This window comes from Macaca mulatta, chromosome 16 (genome assembly GCF_049350105.2).
Source record: "Macaca mulatta isolate MMU2019108-1 chromosome 16, T2T-MMU8v2.0, whole genome shotgun sequence".
Taxonomy (NCBI): Eukaryota; Metazoa; Chordata; class Mammalia; order Primates; family Cercopithecidae; genus Macaca; species Macaca mulatta.
In genome coordinates, this window is record NC_133421.1 from 8243624 (window position 1) to 8262340 (window position 18717).

The following is an 18717-nucleotide window of genomic DNA, read 5'->3' on the forward strand; positions in this document are numbered from 1 at the left end:
AGAGTTAACCATTTTTTATTAATTTATTTTACAGTCTCTATCCTATAGTTGCATAACCTGAACTTCTTGGAGGCTAATCTTACTACTTTTGTGTCTGTGATTCTTACTCAAGGTGGATTGCTTCCCTGTGTGTTTGTAATTTTGGATTGTGAGTTTTTATGTGGCGGGACTCTACCTATGAGGATCCTCTATGACCTATTTTGAGGCTCTTGTCCCTCCAGAGGAATTTTGTGATTGCTTCTGCCAGACATCTCAATGTTTGTGTTAATTCTTCTGCTCAGGGATTCCCAGACCATGAGGCTAAAGTAAATCCTAATGCCAAACACAGGAATGGCATGGACCTGTGATTTTGAGTTTTCAGGGGCATGAGTTTTCTTCTCCACACTCAAATACCGGCCCAAGAAAGAAAGGCTTCCTTGCCACTTTCCTTTTCTCATTAGGTGATACTTTTCCTCTTACCCACCACAATTTACCCTTTAAAGCTTCCAGTTTTATGCAGGGTCAATAGAGTCTTACTTCCATTTCCCCTCCTGTGTGAATGGGATTTCCTCTCATCCAAGCCCCTAGTTACAAAATTGACCCCGCGTCTCCCATAACCAGTGTCAACTCCTGTGCTTAACCAGTCCATTTGTGCTGCTATAACAGGACACCACAGACAGGGTAATAATAAAGAACAGATAATTATTTCTAACAGCTCTGAAGGCTGGGAAGTTCAAGATCAAGGCACCTACCATTTGGTGTCTGGTGAGGGCCTTCTTGCTGCCTCCTAGCATGGTAGAAGGCAAAAGAGTAGAAGGCTGGAGCCAAATGCTTCATGAAGCCTCGTTTATAAGGACCCTAATCCCATTAACAAGGGAGGAGCCTTCATGATCTAATCACCCCTAAAGGCCCCACCTCTTAATACCATCACGTTGGCAACACCTGAATTTTGGAGGAGACACATTCAAACCATAGCAACCAGTCAGACCTTCATTCCTGGAATGCAAAATTTTCTTTCTTTCCCGCAAAGCCAGCTATTAAATTGAATGTCTGTCACATTTTATACAGCATATAACAGTGTTTACAGTGGGAATTTTTGTGTTATCTAGTCTACTGTATTTTCTGACCATTAAAGCTGAAGTCGTTTTAAAATTTGATATATTACTCACAATTGCAGGGTAAATGTTGTCCGGACTCAGAGTTTAAGAAATGCTTTCCTGTTGGAAAGCCAAAAATTCTTCCTTCATCTCTTCCAAGTCAAGCTGCTGAAAATCAAACCTCCACGATGAAGAAAGATGTTCGTCCGAAGACAATTAGTATAAACAGATTTCCTCTTCATTCTGAAAGTTCATCAAAGAAAGCACCAAGAGGCAACAACAAAACCTTGGATCCACTTTTGATGTCAGAGCCCAAACCCAGGACCAGCTCCCCTAGAGGAGATAGAACAGCCTATGACATTCTAAGGAGATGTTCTCAGTGTGGCATCCTGCTTCCCCTGCCGATCCTAAATCAACATCAGGTACTCAGCCTCTGTTTTCTGCTTACCGTGCTGTACACCATCTGCACAGTGTCTCTAAAAAATCCAACACCTGAAAGCCACAACAAATGTTGTGACTGAAAAGGCTCTTTTCTCTGACTCCTGCTTCTCTGGGTGCCCAAATGCACTCTCTCGTAGCACTTACCACCTGGTTTATTTGCATCACCTCCGAGAAACTGAGTCACCTTTGACTCAAGCCAGGTCTTTGAAGGTGGAGCCAGGTCCCTCATCTCTGTGTCTTTAGCTTCTAGGCCAGGGATTGACATACAGCAAGTGCCCCAAAACGGTTGAGTAAACGAATAAAGCAGTGGATACCCAGTCTATCTCTCTCATGGTGTAGACATGCCAGTGAGGCCCAGAGATGAGATGTCTTGGTCAAGATCCTAAGCCAGTCGGTGGCTTACCTCCAGCAGATCAAGGTTTGCTTCAAGAAGATCAGGGTTTGTAGGCATCTCCCTGAATATCCTGATTTTTACATCCTAGGTTATTTTCTTTTTTTGAGATGGAGTCTCGCTCTGTCGCCCAGGCTGGAGTGCAGTGGTGTGATCTCGGCTCACTGCAAGCTCCGCCTCCCGGGTTCACGCCATTCTCCTGCCTCAGCCTCCCAAGTAGCTGGGACTACAGGTGCCCACCACCTTGCCTGGCTAGTTTTTTGTATTTTTTAGTAGAGACGGGGTTTCACCGTGTTAGCCAGGATGGTCTCGATCTCCTGACCTCGTGATCCGCCCGTCTCGGCCTCCCAAAGTGCTGGGATTACAGGCTTGAGCCACCGCGCCCCGCCCGTCCTAGGTTATTTTCTAGTAATAATAACAATTGACATTAGACGTTGTTAACCATGGTGTGCCAGTTACAATGCAGAGCTCTTTATAATCTTCATCATAAACAATAGGCATGTATTTCATCCCCATTTTAGTGATAAGGTAAAGTAGCTCCCCAAGGGCTATACAATTAGAGGGCGGCAGGATCCAGCCTGAGTCCCCATGTATATAGCTCCAAAGTTTATGCTCTTAAGCTCCAGACTAAATGCCTCACTTAAAAAAATTATTTTTTTTCAAAATACAAAAGTACTAGATTTTGTTGGAGCTAGTTAACATAATATCATCTAAAGAAGTATAAAAGCAAAGCTAACCCTACTTCTCCAACCCGTACCCTGAGATACCAATTTGGACAGTCTTATGGGCATCTTTTCAAAGCTCTCTCTTTGTGTATACAAACCTAAACAAGGTTTTACTCGTTTCTTTTTCTGCACATACTATCTTACTACACCTATTACTCTGCCACTTGCCTTTTTCACTTAGTATATGATGCATGCTCCTTACAAAAGACTTAGTAGGCCAAAACCTTTTTTTTTTTTAACTTCCTTATGCATCTATGTATGCACATAAGCATATAATTTTACAAAAATGCGTTGATTTCATATTTGCTGGGGGTGTTACTAGTGCCTTTTTTCCTGGCCTCCCACGATTTGGTATATTTCCTTTCACAATTTTCTCCATCCTTATATAACAGAGTTGCCAGATTTGGCAAATAAAAATACAGGACAGTCAGTCAAATTTGAATTTCAGAGAAACAAAGAATTGCTTTTAGTATAAGTGTGTTCCATGCAATGATTGTTTTGCTGAAATTAAAATTTAACTGGGGCACCCTGTATTTTATTTAGCAATTTCTTACATGACCACATACAAACATACACATTTGGAGTCCTTTTATATACATTTTTTTTTTACTTTTTTTTTCTTTTTTTTTTTTTTTTTGAGACAGAGCCTTGCTCTGTCCACCCAGGCTGGAATGCAGTGATAGGATCTTGGCTCACTGCAATCTCTGCCTCCCAGGTTCAAGCGATTCTCCTGCCTTAGCCTCCTGAGTAGCTGGGATTACAGGCATCTGTCACCAAGCCCAGCTAATTTTGCATTTCAGTAGAGACGGGATTTCACCATGTTGTCCAAGCTGGTCTTGAACTCCTGATCTCAGGTGATCTACCCACTTCGGCCTCCCAAAGTGCTGGAATTACAGGCGTGAGCCACCACGCCTGGCCAACATTTCTTTACATCCTAATGTAAATTCAGCAATACCCAAGGAAATCCCTACAAGCCAAACAATATGGCTTATTTTTATTTTTATTAATGGCTGCCTATGATTCCATGGTGTGAGTGTTCTCCCATCTGTCCCTCCACCCAGTGATAGCAACAGGCCCCTGTTAACCTTTGTTGCAAGCCTCCTGTACTCCTGGCTCAGTGGGCTCCTGACCATTTCTGTGCCATTACACTCCAGTCTTTGGGCAGGGCTCATGCTCTGTAACAAGGGACAGCAATATCCAGAGATATTCTAGGAGCTAGCACTTCCTACTTTAACCATATCAAACTTTTTTATATCTATTTCTTAGGAGAAATGCCGGTGGTTAGCTTCATCGAAAGGAAAACAAGTGAGAAATTTCAGCTAGATTTGGAAAAGAAAAGGTACTACAAATTCAAAAGATTTCACTTTTGATACTAGCTCTCCTGCCTGCTTGCTGGGGTGGTCTTGTGAAACGTGATGGGTTTTATTCGTTGGGCTTTAAAAGAAAAGGTTTGGCAGAACTAAAAACAAAACCCACATATCATCTCAATAGATACAGAAAAGGCTTTTGATAAAATTCAGCTTGACTTCATGTTAAAAACCCTCAACAAACCAGGCGTTGAAGGAACATACCTCAAAATAATAAGAGCCACCTATAACAAAACCACAGCCAACATCATACTGAATGAGCAAAAGCTGGAAGCATTACCCTTGAGAACTAGAACAAGGCACTTCAGTCCTGTTCAACATAGTACTGGAAGTCCTTGCCAGAGCAATCAGGCAAGAGAAAGAAATAAAAGGCAACCATATAGGAAGAGAGGAAGTCGAAGCATCTCTGTCTGCAAATGATATGATTCCATACCTAGAAAACCCCATGGTCTTGGCCCAAAAGCTCCTAGATCTGATAAACAACTTCAGCTAACTTTCAGGAGACAAAATCAATGTACAAAAATCAGTAGCATTTTTATACACCAACAACATCTAAGCTGAGAGCCAAATCAAGAACGCAATCCCATTCACAATTGCCACGAAAAGAATAAAATACCTAGGAATACAGCTAACTAGGGATATGAAACATCTCTACAACAAAAATTACAAAACACTGCTGAAAGAAATCAGAGATGACACAAATGGAAAAACATTCCATGCTCATGGATAGGAAGAATCAATATTGTTAGAATGGCCATACTACTCAAAGCAATTTATAGATTCAATGCTATTTCTAACAAACTACCAATAACATTCTTCACAGAATCAGAAAGAAAAAATGCTTTAAAATTTATTTGGAACCAGAAAAGCACCCAAAAAGCCAAAGCAATCCTAAGCAAAAAGAACAAAGCTGGAGGCATCATATTACCCAACTTCAAACTATACTACAGGGCTACAGTAATCAAAACTGCATGGTACTGGTACAAAAGCAGACACACAGGTCAATGGAAGAGAATAGAGAGCCCAGAAATAAAGCTACAAACCTACAATCATCTAATCTTTGACAAAGTAGAGAAAAATAAGCAATGGGGAAAGAACTCCCCATTCAATAAGTGGTACTGGGATAACTACCTAGCCATATGCAGAAGATTGAAACTGAACCCCTTCCTTACACCAGGTGCAAAAATCAAGATGGATTAAAGACTTAAACGTAAAACCCCAAACTATAAAAACTCTGGAAGATAACCTAGGCAATACCATTCTGGACATAGGAATGGACAAAGATTTCGTGACAAAGATCCCAAAAGCAATTGTAACAAAAGCAAAAATTGACAAATGGGACATGGTTAAACTAAAGGGCTCTGCACAGCAAAAGAAACTAGCAACAGAGTAAACAGACAACCTATAGAATGGGAAAAAATATTTGCAAACTCTGCATCTGACAAAGGTCTAATATGCTGAATCTATAAGGAACTTAAATAAGCTAACAAGCAAAAAACAAACAACACAATTAAAAAGTGGAAAAAGGACATGAATAGACACTTTTCAAAAGAAGACATACGCGTGGCTAACAAGCATATGAAAAAATGTTCAACATCACTTCTCATTAGAGAAATGCAAATCAAAACCACAACAAGATACTATCTCACATCAGTCAGAATAGCTATTATTAAAAAGTCAAAAAGTAACAGATGTTGGTGAGGTTGCAAACAAAGGGGAACGCTTATACACTGCTGGTAGGAATGTAAAATTAGTTCAGCCATTGTGGAAAGCAGTTTGACAATATCTCAAATAACTTAAATCAGAACTACCATTGACTCAGCCATTCCGTTATTGGTTATATACCCAAAGGAATCTAAAGCATTCTGTCATAAAGACATATATACACAAATGTTCACGGCAGCACTATTCACAATAGCAAAGTCATAGAATCAAACTAAATGCCCATCAGTGGTAGAATGGATAAAGAAAATGTGGCAGCCAGGTGCAGTGGCTCACGCCTATAATCCCAGCACTTTGGGAGGCCGAGGCGGTGGATCACCTGAGGTCAGGAGTTTGAGCCCAGCCTGGCCAACATGGCGAAATCCCATCTCTGCTAAAAATACAAAACTTAGCTGGGCGTGGTGGCAAGCGCCTGTAATCCCAGCTACTTGGGAGGCCTAGGCAGGAGAATCGCTTGAACCTGGAAGGTGGTGGTTGCAGTGAGCAGAGATCATGCCACTGCACTCCAGCCTGGGCAACTAAGCGAGACTCTGCCTCAAAAAAAAAAAAAGAAAAGAAAACAAAATGTGGCACATATACACCATGGAATACTATGCAGTCATAAAAAAGAATGGGATCATGTCCTGTGCAGCAACAGGAATGGAGCTGGAAACCATTATCCTAAATGAACTCATTCAGAAACAGAAAACCAAATACCACATGTTCTCACTTACAAGTAGAAGCTAAACATTGAGTACACGTGGATACAAAGAAGGGAACCACAGACACTGGAGCCTACCTGAGGTTGGAGCATGGAAGGAGGGTGAGGATCGAAAAACTACCTACCTGGTACTATGCTTTTTATCTGAATGATGAAATAATCTGTACAACAAACCCTCGTGACATGCAGTTTACCTGTATAACAAGCCTGTCCATGTGCCCCCGAACCTTAAAAAAATAAGTTAAAAGAAAAATGTTTGGACTATTTTCCTTCTTTCGAAGAAAGACAATGGTTTGCCCAAGGACTACAAATAAACAAGGGGAAAAAAGAAAGGTTCCAGTTTTGTTTGAAAGTTCTGATTAAACCTCTGGGGCCTGCAGCCTGGAGAACCTGGAGAACTCTACACCCACAGAACCCGGCTTTGTCCCCAAAGAATAAAAACACCTTTCTAAAAGCTGCTTTTCCACCTTTCTTTGGGTTCTGCCCTGGTTTTCTAGGGCCAGGGATGGCAACACCCGGGACCCCAGGAAGAGGGCAGTGCTCAGGGAAAGGGGAGCACGAGGTATTGAGGGAGGGAGAAAGAAACGAGGCTGGGACAGTGGGTAAGGGCCAGGTGAAGTGGAGAGGGGCGGCTTCGAAGGCTTCAGGCAGGGAGAGTGGCTGGGGGAAGCCTAGCGATGCAACCTATCCAGCTGCAAACGGCACACTCCCACCTTTCTGCCTGGGCTTTGAGGAGACCCAGTTAGGGCACCCGCCTCTGCTAGGGGAGGAAAATAGGTGGGTAGGACGTCTTTAGATTTCCCTCCCTGGTTGGCACCTGTGTGATATGGTGGACCAACCCTGGGTTCGAATCCCACCTCCCCACTTTCAACACGTTCTCATTGGGAAACTTTATTCACCTTCCAACACCTCCGTCTCCGTATTTGCGAAATGGATGTGTCTGTATTCCTGTCTTCCTTGACGGGACGGTGGGAGCAGTTCTCTAGCTTTGTCTTGCCCAGGTAAGTCTGGTGCTTAAGGCTTTCCTTTGGGAGCCTTGTCTAAAGGGAGGAAAGTGGACCCAAGGGCTGAGCACGCTGCGGCGGCTTCGATTAAAAAAAAAAAAAAAACCCGGGGCTGGGTCAGAATGGGAAAGGCAGCGAACTGAACGGGCTTGAGCCCCAAGTTTGGGGCTGAACGTCTTCCCTGCGTGCAGAAGGAAGGGCAGGAGCATGCCATCCTCACCTGGAGCGCCGGCCGAGTCTCCCGCCTCCCAGCGCCTGGCCAGGGCCCCGTCTGGCCCTCTGCATGTGTGATCCACTGACCCGGCAACTGTAGGTTTGGGACTGAGACCTGGGGGCAGGAACAGAGTCTTGCAGGTGGCGGCGCGTCACAAAGGCGGCCCGAGCTTGGCATTTAGCCTGGGCCAGAGCAAGGTGCAGACCCCGGGCGCCCACGGAGTTGGCGTCGGAGCAGCAGCTGCGCGGGCGGAGCAGGCAGGCGTGCTCGCAGTCCCCGCAGCCCAAACTGGGCGCAGCCCGAGCAGGGCTCACCAAACGGGTAACGGGCGAGCGTGGGCGGGAGCAGGCTGGGGTGGCGGTGGGATGCCCCGAGGCCGGCGTAGGGGAGGCGAGCTGCTCTCATCACCTCCTCTGGGAAGCGTCTTTGGCTGCAGGAGTTGCCGGGCCAACTCTCCTCCCGTGGTGGGTAGGATATCTGTAGATTTCCCTCCCCGATTGGCAGCTGTGTGATATGGTGGAACAACCCTGTGTTCGAATCCCATCTCCCCACTTACTACACGTTCTCCCTGGGAAACTTTATTCACCTTCCAACACCTCCATTTCCGTATTTGTGAAATGGATGTGTTTGTATTCCTACCTTCCTTGACGGGACATTGCAGAAGTACCTGAGCACCCACTTTCTTATTAATGGCAGCCAGCTCTTGTGCAGCGTTTACTATGGGGTAGGCACTGTTCCTGGTGCTTTCCAGGTATCAGCTCACTTAATCCTCCCAACACTAGGAGAAAGGCACTATTACTACCCCATTTACAGAGGTGAGGACTGAGACACAGAGAAATGGACTTGCCTAAGGTCATCCGACTGCAATGGGCATAGCTAGGATCCAACCCACTAAGCTACACTGCCTCTGATGGGGTCTGGGGGGATAAGGGGAGGCTCCCAGGCATTAAATAGGACTTCGAGTCTCCTTGCAGCAACTCTTCCAGACAAACATATTCTTCCAACCCCACCCTACAGCACCAGCGTCTGATGATTTTTCTCACCTACGACCTTGCTGGACAAAAGGTTTCATGGAGCTTTTATTTATTTATTTATTTTATTATACTTTAAGTTCTGGGATACACGTGCAGAACGTGCAGGTTTGGTACAAAGGTATACATGTGCCATGGTGGTTTGCTGCAACCATCAACCCGTCATCTAGGTTTTAAGCCCCGCATGCATTAGGTATTTGTCCTAATGCTCTCCCTCCCCTTCCCCCCACCCCCCAACAGGCCCCAGTGTGTGATGTTCCCCTCCCTGTGTCCATGTGTTCTCATTGTTCAACTCCCACTTATGAGTGAGAACATGTGGTGTTTGGTTTTCTGTTCCTGCCTTAGTTTGCTGAGAATGATGGCTTCCAGCTTCATCCATGTCCCTGCAAAGGACATGAACTCATTCTTTTTTATGGCTGCATAGTATTCCATGGTGTATATGTGCCACATTTTCTTAATCCTGTTGATCATTGATGGGCATTTGAGTTGGTTCCAAGTCTTCGCTTCGTGGAGCTTTTAAATTGGTTTATCTCTTCTGCAGCACCTTTTAGGAGCTTTGCTTGGTGGAGTGCTGTGGAGGCCCCTAGCCTTGGGCAGTTTACAAGTGGTTGAAGAGACCTATTTCTTCATTTGTTAAATGTTTAAGTAACTTCTTAAAAGCAGAAGGAGGACGTCAAGGGGTGTGTGGGTCCCTTGGGAGAAAAGGCAAGGACATAGATTATAGGTCAGACACTTTCCAGGCTTCCCCACGTCTTCCTTCAACAGTTACCAAATCGTGTCTTCTAAAGAACTCGCAAACACATCCCCATTCCCACCACAATGCCGGGACTCTGCTCTTGACCACCCTTCCTCTACCCACCCTCCCCCTAGAGTGTCCTTTCCACACCTCAGAACTCACCATGTGGCTTCCAGACATGTGACCCATCAACCTTCAAAGGGCTCTCCATGACCTCAGCTGGGGTTTTCCACCCCGTTCTGCTGTTACAGCTCTTGAATGTAAACACAACTGTCCACAATGTAGCTAGATACTGGAAGGGGACAGGCCATGTCAGGATTCCAAAATCTTGGGGAAATGGGAATTGGGAATCTCTGGCCTCTAGGACATAATCTTTATCCCTTCACTCAGGACCCCTTGATCCAGCACCTCCCACTGCTCCCACGTGATCCAGTTCCTCCATTTCCAGCCCACGTAACAAGTGCCAGATGACCAAACCATTTTTAGTTCCCTGAACGGGAACATGTCACATACATTCACAGGTCTTTTTTTTTTTTTTTTCTTTTTTTGAGACGGAGTTTCACTCTTGTTGCCCAGGCTGGAGTGCAATGGCGCCATCTCAGCTCACAGCAACCTCTGCTTCCTCAGCTCAAGCGATTCTCCTGCCTCAGCCTCCCAAGTAGCTAGGATTACAGGCATACACCACCATGCCCAGCTAATTTTGTATTTTTTTAGTAGAGACAGGGTTTCTCCATGTTGGTCAGGCTGGTCTCGAACTCCCGACCTCAGGTGATCCGCCCGCCTCGGCCTCCCAAAGTGCTGGGATTACAGGCATGAGCCACCACGCCCGGCTCACAGTTCTGTGGCTTTGCACGTGTTGTTCCCTCTGCCCAGAATGCATCAGTTCCTCCACCGCTACCACTAGGCCCACCTGATCTGCCTCACAAATCCTACTCACCCTTCAAAACCCAACTCAGGCGTCACCTCCTCTGAGCAGCCCTCTCTACTTCCAAACACTGTATTTAGCCAAACAGAGTAAGTCACCCTCCATGTGTGCTACCCCACACTAGAGTCTGCCTGAACCTTCCCACTCTCTCACAGGGTTATAATTGAGTACTGGTCTGTATGCCTGGATAGACTGTGAAATCCTTGCAGGTGTGGACTGTATCATGAATGTATCATTGAACCACCCACACCTAGCACAGTGCCTAATGCACTTGGGACCACAGGGAAAGCTGGTTCATTTGAGTTTCGTCTCTGTTTGACAGGTAATGGCTCTTCTTTTTTACTCCCCACAGAAAGCAAGTGATTGCTTTCCTTTCCTCAATTTTGGAAGCCCTGCCTAACATACAGCTGCACTCTACATCCCAGTTCCTGGATGGACGAAGAAAGTGAACTGATCCAGCCCCAAGACCAGAGCTGCTGGGCCGCTCTGCCCGATGTGTGTCTGTGCCGTGTTTTCTGGTGGCTAGGAGACAGGGACAGGTCCAGGGCTGCTCTTGTCTGCAGAAAGTGGAACCAGATGATGTATTCTGCTGACCTCTGGCGGTACAGGACCATCACCTTCAGCGGGAGACCTTCCAGGGTACATGCATCTGAAGTTGAGTCAGCTCTTTGGTATGTTAAGAAGTTTGGTCGTTATCTGGAGCGCCTGGAGGTCAAATTCCTGAATCCTTACAATGCTGTCTTGACCAAGAAGTTCCAGGTCACCATGCGGGGCCTCCTGTCTTGTCTGAGTAAGAGCAACAACCGTCTGAAATCTCTTTCCATCCAACACCTGGAGCTGGACCGCCTGGTGTGGAGGAACAGCATCAGGAGCTCATTCATCAGGAGCTTGAGCTTCTTCTTAAAGAAGATGGGCAAACACCTGGATTACCTCAACCTAAAAGGGGCCAGGCTGACCGTGGAGCAAGGCTGCCACATTCTCGACTCCCTCAGCCACCTGAGGAATGAGAATGTGATATCGGAACTCAACATCGAGGACTACTTCAGTCATCATCTTGCTGTCTACAGCAGCCCCCAGTTCAAAAAGACCATGTCCACATTCCACAATCTTGTGTCCCTGAACCTCAATTACAACTGTATCTCCGACGAGCTGCTTGAGAATTTGTGTGAGAACGCCAGCACCCTCTGGACCATAAACATCAAATGCCACATTCATGACCCCCACGGACAGGTCATCTGGGGTATGTCCTGGGCCAAGCTGGCCAGGCAGGCCACCAATCTGAAGGTGAACTTCTACTTTGAACGGATCATGAAGTACGAACGCTTGGCCCGAATCCTCTTGCAGGAGATCCCAGTCAGGAGCATCAGTCTGAGAAGCTGCTATTTCAGTGACCCAGACTGGTCCATGAGACCCACTCTGATAGATCTCCTGCCCACCTTCCGGCACACTCTGCAGGTAGGTAGGACTTGTGAGGAGTGACTGCTGTTTAGGTGACTGGCTTCCCCAGAAGAAAGCCCACTGCTGCCTGCTCTTGGCTGGGCTCCCAAATGTTCACTCAATCTCAAATTGAAGTTCTAGCAAATATCACCAACTAAGCCTTCTCCCCTCCTCCCAAGACCACAGTAGGCAACAAAAGCTGCTACTCACTTCCTACATGTGGTAGACACAAGGAATTATCTGGTTAGCTGTCAGCCAGGGAAAGCCCCTAAATCCCCACTCAGAGCTATGAAGCCTGAGCCAGGAGGTGCCCTGCAGGTGAAGAGCAGCTGGGCTGCCTCTTCCTACCTTTCTACCAGGTCACAGCAGCATGCAGGAGACCCTGTGACTCCTATGGTCAGATCTCAGTTGGGGGATCTGTCTGGTTATAGCAGTGCCAGTGCCTGGTAACTGGGGAGATAGAATGGGGAGGACCAGTCCAGACAAAAAGTCAAATTTGATTTACACAACTGAAGAACTCAGAGTTTTGGGCTGTTCCCTAATCTAGCAGCTTTCTCATCTGTAAGATCAGGATCATTTTGTCTTTCCAAGGACCTCACAGTGGTTGTGACAATTGATATTAACAGGTTTATGTATCTCTGCAAACATGGATGGACTGCAAGGTGCTCGTACCTCATTAGGGATCCATATAACCCTAAGGTGGGGTAGGGCAGACATCGTCATGGTGCTTGTATGCTGCAGAAGAACTTGAGGTTCAGTGACCAGCCCACAGTCATCCAGCCAGTCCACTGCAGGGCTGGGACAAGCACCTTGTATACTCCAAGTACACTGCCTCCAAATTCCAAGTTTTGCAAACTTGGATGAGATCACCATCATTCTCAAATCTCTTCCTCTAAGAACTACATGTCCAATGTCCCTTATCTAAAAAGCCACCAAATTCCATTAACACCAGACCTGTCCTACAAGAAATGCTAAAGGGAGTTCTTCAATCTGAAAGAAAAGGGCATTGATGAGCAATAAGAAATCATCTGAAGGTACAAGATGTATACTTACTATTACTTACTGGTAATAGTAAGTACGCAGAAAAACACAGAATATTGTAACACCGGAATTGTGGTGAGTCAACTACTCATATCTTAAGTAGAAAGACAAACATATAAGCTGATCAAAAATAATAACAACAACAACTTTTCAAGACATTGACGGTACAATAAGATACAAATAGAAACAACAAAAAGTTAAACTGTAGGGAGACAAAGTTAAAGTAAAAAGTTTTTATTCGTTTATTTATGCAATCAGTGTTAAGTTGTCATCAGTTTAAAATAATGAGTTATAAGATATTGTTTGCAAGCCTCATGGTAATCTCAAATCTAAAAACATACAACAGATAAATAAAATAAAAAGCAAGAAATTAAACATAACTCCAGAGAAAATCACCTTCCCTAAAAGGAACACAGGAAGGAAGAAAAGAAGGAAGAGAAGACCACAAAACAACCAGAAAACAAATAACAAAATGGCCAGAGTAAGTTCCTACTTAATACTAACATTGAATATAAATGGACTAAACCCTCTAATCAAAAGATGTAGGTGGCTGAACAGATTAAAAAGAAAGACTCAGTTATCTGCTGCCTACAAGTAACATATTTCACCTATAAAGACACACGTAGATTGAAAATAAAGAGATAGAAATTGATATTTAATGCCAACGGAAACCAAAAAAGAGCAGCAGTAGCGATGCTTATATCAGACAAAATAGTTTTCAATACAAAATCTATAAAAAGAGACAAAGAAAGTCATTATATAATGACAAAAGAGTCAATTCAGCAAGAGGATATAACAATTGTAAATATATATATGCACTCAACACTGGAGCACCCAGACATATAAAGCAAATATTATTAGGGCTAAAGAGAGAGACCCTGATATAATAACAGCTGGAGACTTCAACACCCCCCTTTCAGTATTGGGTAGATCTTCAAGACAGAAAATCAACAAAGAAACAGCAGACTTCATCTGCATTAGGAACAAAAAGGGCCTAAAGGATATTTACAGAAAATTTTATCCAATGGCTGAAGAATACACATTCTTCTCCTTAGCACATCATTCACAAGGATAGGCCACACGTTAGGTCACAAAAAAGTCTTAAAACATTCAAAAAATTGAAATTATAACAAGCATCTTCTCTGACCACAACAGAATAAAACTAGAAATTAATAACAAGAAAAATTTTGGAAATTATATGAACACATGGAAATTAAACAATATGCTCCTGAATAACCAGTGGTTCATGAAGAGATTAAGAAGAAAATTGAAATATTTTTGAAACAAACAATAATAGAGACACAACATACCAAAACCTATAGGATACAGTGAGCAATACTAAGAGGGAAGTTTATAGCTATAAGCGCCTACATCAAAAAAGAAGAAAAACTTCAAATAAACATTCTAATGATACACTTTAAAGGACTAAACAAACCAAGAGCAAACCCAATCCCAAAATTGGTAGAAGAAACAATAAAGATTGGAGCAGGAATGAGTGCAAGTGAAACCAATAATGCAAAACATCAAGGAAATAAAGTTTTTGAAAAGATAAACAAAATTGACAAATCATTAGCCAAAATAAGAAAAAAATGAGAGAAGACCCAAATAAATAAAATCAGAGATGAAAAAGGAGACATTACAACCAATACTGGAGAAATACAAAGGATAATTAGAGCCTATAATGAGCAACTATATGCCAATAAATTGGAAAACCTAGAAGACATGGATAAATTCCTAGACACTTACAACCTACCAAGATTGAACCATGAAGAAATCCAGAACCTTAACAGACCATTGACAAGTAACAAGATAGAAGCTGTAATAAAAAGTCCCAAAGCAAAGAAAAGCCCTTGACCTGATGGCTGTACTGCTGACTTTTATCAAATATTTAAAGAAGAACTAATACCAATCCTATTCAAACTACTCCAAAAACATAGAAGCAGAGGGAATACTCTTAAACTCATTCTACAAAGCTGGTATTACCCTGATACCAAAGCCAGATAAGGACACATCAAAAACAAGAAAACTATAGGCGAATATTCCTAATGAACACTGATGGAAAATTTCTCAACAAATTACTAGCAAACCAAATTTGACAACACATTACAAAGATCATTCATCCTCACCAAGTGGGATTTATCACAGGGATGCAAGAATGGTTCAAAATATGCAAACAAATCAATGTGATACCTCATAACAACAGAATTAAGAACAAAAAACATATGATTATTTTAATCAATGCTGTAAAAGCATTTGATAAAATTCAACATCCCTTCATGATTAAAACTCTCAAAAAACTGGGTGTAGAAGGAACATACCTCAATACAATAAAAGCCATATATGACAGACCCACAGCTAGTATCATATTGAATAGGGAGAAACTGAAAGCCTTTTCTTTAAGATCCGGAACAAATTAAGGATGCCACTGTTACCACTGCCATTCAACATAGTACTGGAAGTCCTAGCTAGAGCAATCAGATGAGAGAAATAAAAGGCATCCAAATCGAAAACAAAGTCAAATAATTTTTGTGTGAAGATGTTATATTATATTTGGAAAAACCTAAAGACTCCACCAAAAAAAAAACTATCAGCTAAAAAAATTCAGTAAAGTTGCAAGATACAAAATCAACATACAAAAATCAGTAGCATTTCTATACGCCGACAGTGAACAATCTGAAAAATAAGAAAGTAATCCTGTTTACAATAGCTACAAATAAAATTAAATACCTAGGAGTTAACCAAAGGAATGAAAGATCTCTACAATGAAAACTATAAAATATTGATGCAAGAAATTGAAGAGGACACAAAAAATGGAAAGATATTCTATGTTCATGAGTTGGAAGAATCAATATTGTCAAAATGTTTACACTACCCAAAGCCATCTACAGATTCAGTGCAATCCTATCAAAATACCAATGACGTTCTTCACAGAAATAGAACAGAGAATCTTAAATTTATACATATATGGAACCACAAAAGATGCAGAATAGCCAAAGCTGTCCTGACCAAAAAGAACAAAACTGTAGAAACCACATTACCTGACTTCAAATTATACTGCAGAGGTATAGTCACTAAAACAGCATGAGACTAGCATAAAAACAGATTTTGAGCTCCTTATATATTCTGGTTATTTATTAATCCCATAAAGACCAACAGAACAGAATAGAGAACCCAGAAACAAATTCATTCATCTATAGTGAACTCATGTTTGACAAAGGTGTCAAAAACATACATTGGGAAAAGGACAATCTCTTCAGTAAATGGTGCTAGGAAAACTGGATATCCATATGCAGAAGAATGAAACTAGACCACTATCTCTTGCCGTATATGAAAATCAAATCAAAATGGACTGAAGACTTCAATCTAAGACCTCAAGCTATGAAACTACTACAAGAAAACGTTGCGGAAACTCTCCAGGACATTGGACTGGGCAAAGATCTCTTGAGTAATACCCCACAAGCACAGGCAACCAAAGCAAACATAGACAGATGGGATCACATCAAGTTAAAAGGTTTCTGCACAACGAAGGAAACAATCAACAAAGTGAAGAGACAACCCACAGGAAGAATGGGAGAAAATATTTGCAAGCTACCCATCTCACAAGGGATTAATAAACAACCAGAATATATAGAGCTCAAACAACTCGATAGGAAAAAAAAATAGTAATCCAATTAAAAATGGGCAAAAGACCTGAACAGGTATTTCTCAAAAGAAGACATATAAATGGCAAAATAGATATATTAAAAGGTGCTTGACATCACTGATCATCAGAGAAATGCAAATCAAAACCACAGTGAGATATTATCTTACCCCAGTTAAAACGATTTTTATTCAAAAGACAGGCAATAGCAAATGCCGGAAAGGATGTGGAGAAAAGGAAATTCTCATATACAGTTGGTGGGAATTTAAAGTAGTACAGCCACTGTAGAGAACAGTTTGGAGGTTCCTCAAAAAACTAAAAATAGAGCTTACATACGATCCAGCAATCCCACTGCTAGGTATATACCCCAAAGAAAGAAAGTCAATATATCAAAGAGATGTCTGCACTCTCATGTTTATTGCAGCACTGTTCACAATAGCCAACATTTGGAAGCAACCTAAGTGTCCATCAATGGATAAAGAAAATGTGGTACATACACACAACGGAGTACTATTCAGTCACAAAAAAGCATGAGATTCTCTCGTTTACAATAACATAGATGCAACTGAGGTCGTTATGTTAAGTGAAATACGTCAGGCACCGAAGGACAAACTTTGCATGTTCTCACTTATTTGTGGAAGCTAAAAATTAAAACAATTTAACTCATGGAGATGGAGAGTAAAAGGATGGTTACTAGAGGCAGGGAAGGGTAGTAGGGGGTGGAGAGGGAAGTGGGGATGGTTAATGGGTACAAAAAAACTTAGAAAGAACGAACAAGATCTAGTATTTGATAGCACGACAGGGTGTCTATAGTCAAGCATCATTTAATTGTACATTTTTAAATAACTAAAAGAGTATAATTGGATTGTTTGTAACACAAAGGATAAATGCTCTATTTACCCCATTGTGATTATTACACATTGTATGCCTACATCAAAATATCCCATATACCCCGTAAATATATATACCTATGTACCACAAAAATTAAAAATTAAAATTAAAAGCCCCCAAACCATCATAGCTATCAGGCCCAGAGCCAGGTCGTGGAACTGTTACAGGGCAACCCAGCCAGTCTCAGCGTCTCTGCCCACACACATCTTCCCTTTTGGCGCTTTTCCAGAAATTAACTTTTGAATTCAACAACAACCACGAGTCACTCGACGAGGAGCTGCACCTCCTCATCGTATCCTGCAGGAAGTTGTTTTACTTCAAAATCTGGGCTTTCCTTGATGTTAGGTTTGTGGAGCGGATCCTGAAGAGTCAGAAAGAACGGCAGTGTGCCCTGCGCACGCTCAAGGTAAGCGGTCCCCAGGCTGGTTCCACGGGGTGGAGTGGGGGCATCCGGGAATGGTACTTCCGCTCTGGAATGAAGGGCAGAGATAAGGCAATGAACAGAATCATCTGTTCATTGGAAATCAGCAGTTTCACAGAAGGAAATTTGGAGCTCTTTTTTCTAGCAGTTGGGTTTGGTCTTTTCCTGATTCTGCCAACATATTTTCCTGATTCAACAACTGTATGTGTAGATCATTTAAGTTGTTGTCAAGCCCTGAAAAGTGTAGTCACAATGTGTCTGTGTGTGTGTGTGTGTGTGTGTGTACATGCTCATATGTGGATGTATTTCTCTGTTGACACAGGTGAGAATTTATACAAACAGATATGAGACGAATGAAGAGGACAGGACCCTGCGGGAAATTTACAGGAAGTATAGAAAGCTGATCGACTCAGAGCTTAGCTATTTTGTCATCGCTTACCCTATGATGTAATGAACGCTCTACAGATGAAGAAAGCTAGGAGCACTTTGAACTTGAAAATCATTTCTCTTAGAACTACACTCGGGCATGGCCAGCCCTTTTGCTCCTCTCTCTTCCCCTCCTCTCTTTTTTTTTTTTGGTCAGTTCAATACCAAGACGAGCAGCCCAGCAAAGGCTGAGACTGCTGATGACCTGAAGGCTCCAGGTGGCTTTAAAGTGCTATGTTTACCAACTATCCAGGTGTAATTTCTCTTTTTGTCAGTTTTGCTTTTTGACACCCTCACTCATCCACAGAGCTAAAAACCCAAAGCCACTCAGAGTAGCTTCCTTTTTTTTTTTTTTTTTTTTTTGAGATGTGTTGATGAAAAGACTCAAACTGTGTAAAATATTTTTAGAGATTTATTCTGAGCCAAATATTTTTAGAGATTTACTCTGAGCCAAATATGAGTGACCATGGCCTGTGACACAGCCCTCAGGAGGTCCTGAGAACATGTGCCCATGGTGATTGGGGTACAG

The 18717-nt window shown here is 42.7% G+C and overlaps 2 protein-coding genes across 8 annotated transcripts in view; both read left to right on the top strand.

Moving 5' to 3' along the window:
- XAF1 (XIAP associated factor 1) overlaps positions 1-13539 on the top strand; it is a 26132-nt gene extending 12593 nt beyond the window's left edge. For 2 of the 7 annotated variants that reach the window (XM_028835643.2, XM_028835641.2), the window contains 2 exons: positions 1157-1498; positions 3900-6876. In XM_028835643.2, coding sequence (XP_028691476.1) covers positions 1157-1498; positions 3900-3956 — 399 coding nt within the window. In that variant the 3' untranslated portion in view covers positions 3957-6876. 7 annotated transcript variants of the gene reach the window in all.
- FBXO39 (F-box protein 39) lies at positions 10765-18434 on the top strand. Its single transcript, XM_077970153.1, has 3 exons — positions 10765-11787; positions 17571-17747; positions 18085-18434. Exons 1-3 carry the CDS (start codon positions 10765-10767, stop codon positions 18211-18213), a joined length of 1329 nt encoding a protein of 442 aa, XP_077826279.1. The 3' UTR covers positions 18214-18434.
- The last annotated feature ends 283 nt before the right edge of the window (positions 18435-18717 follow it).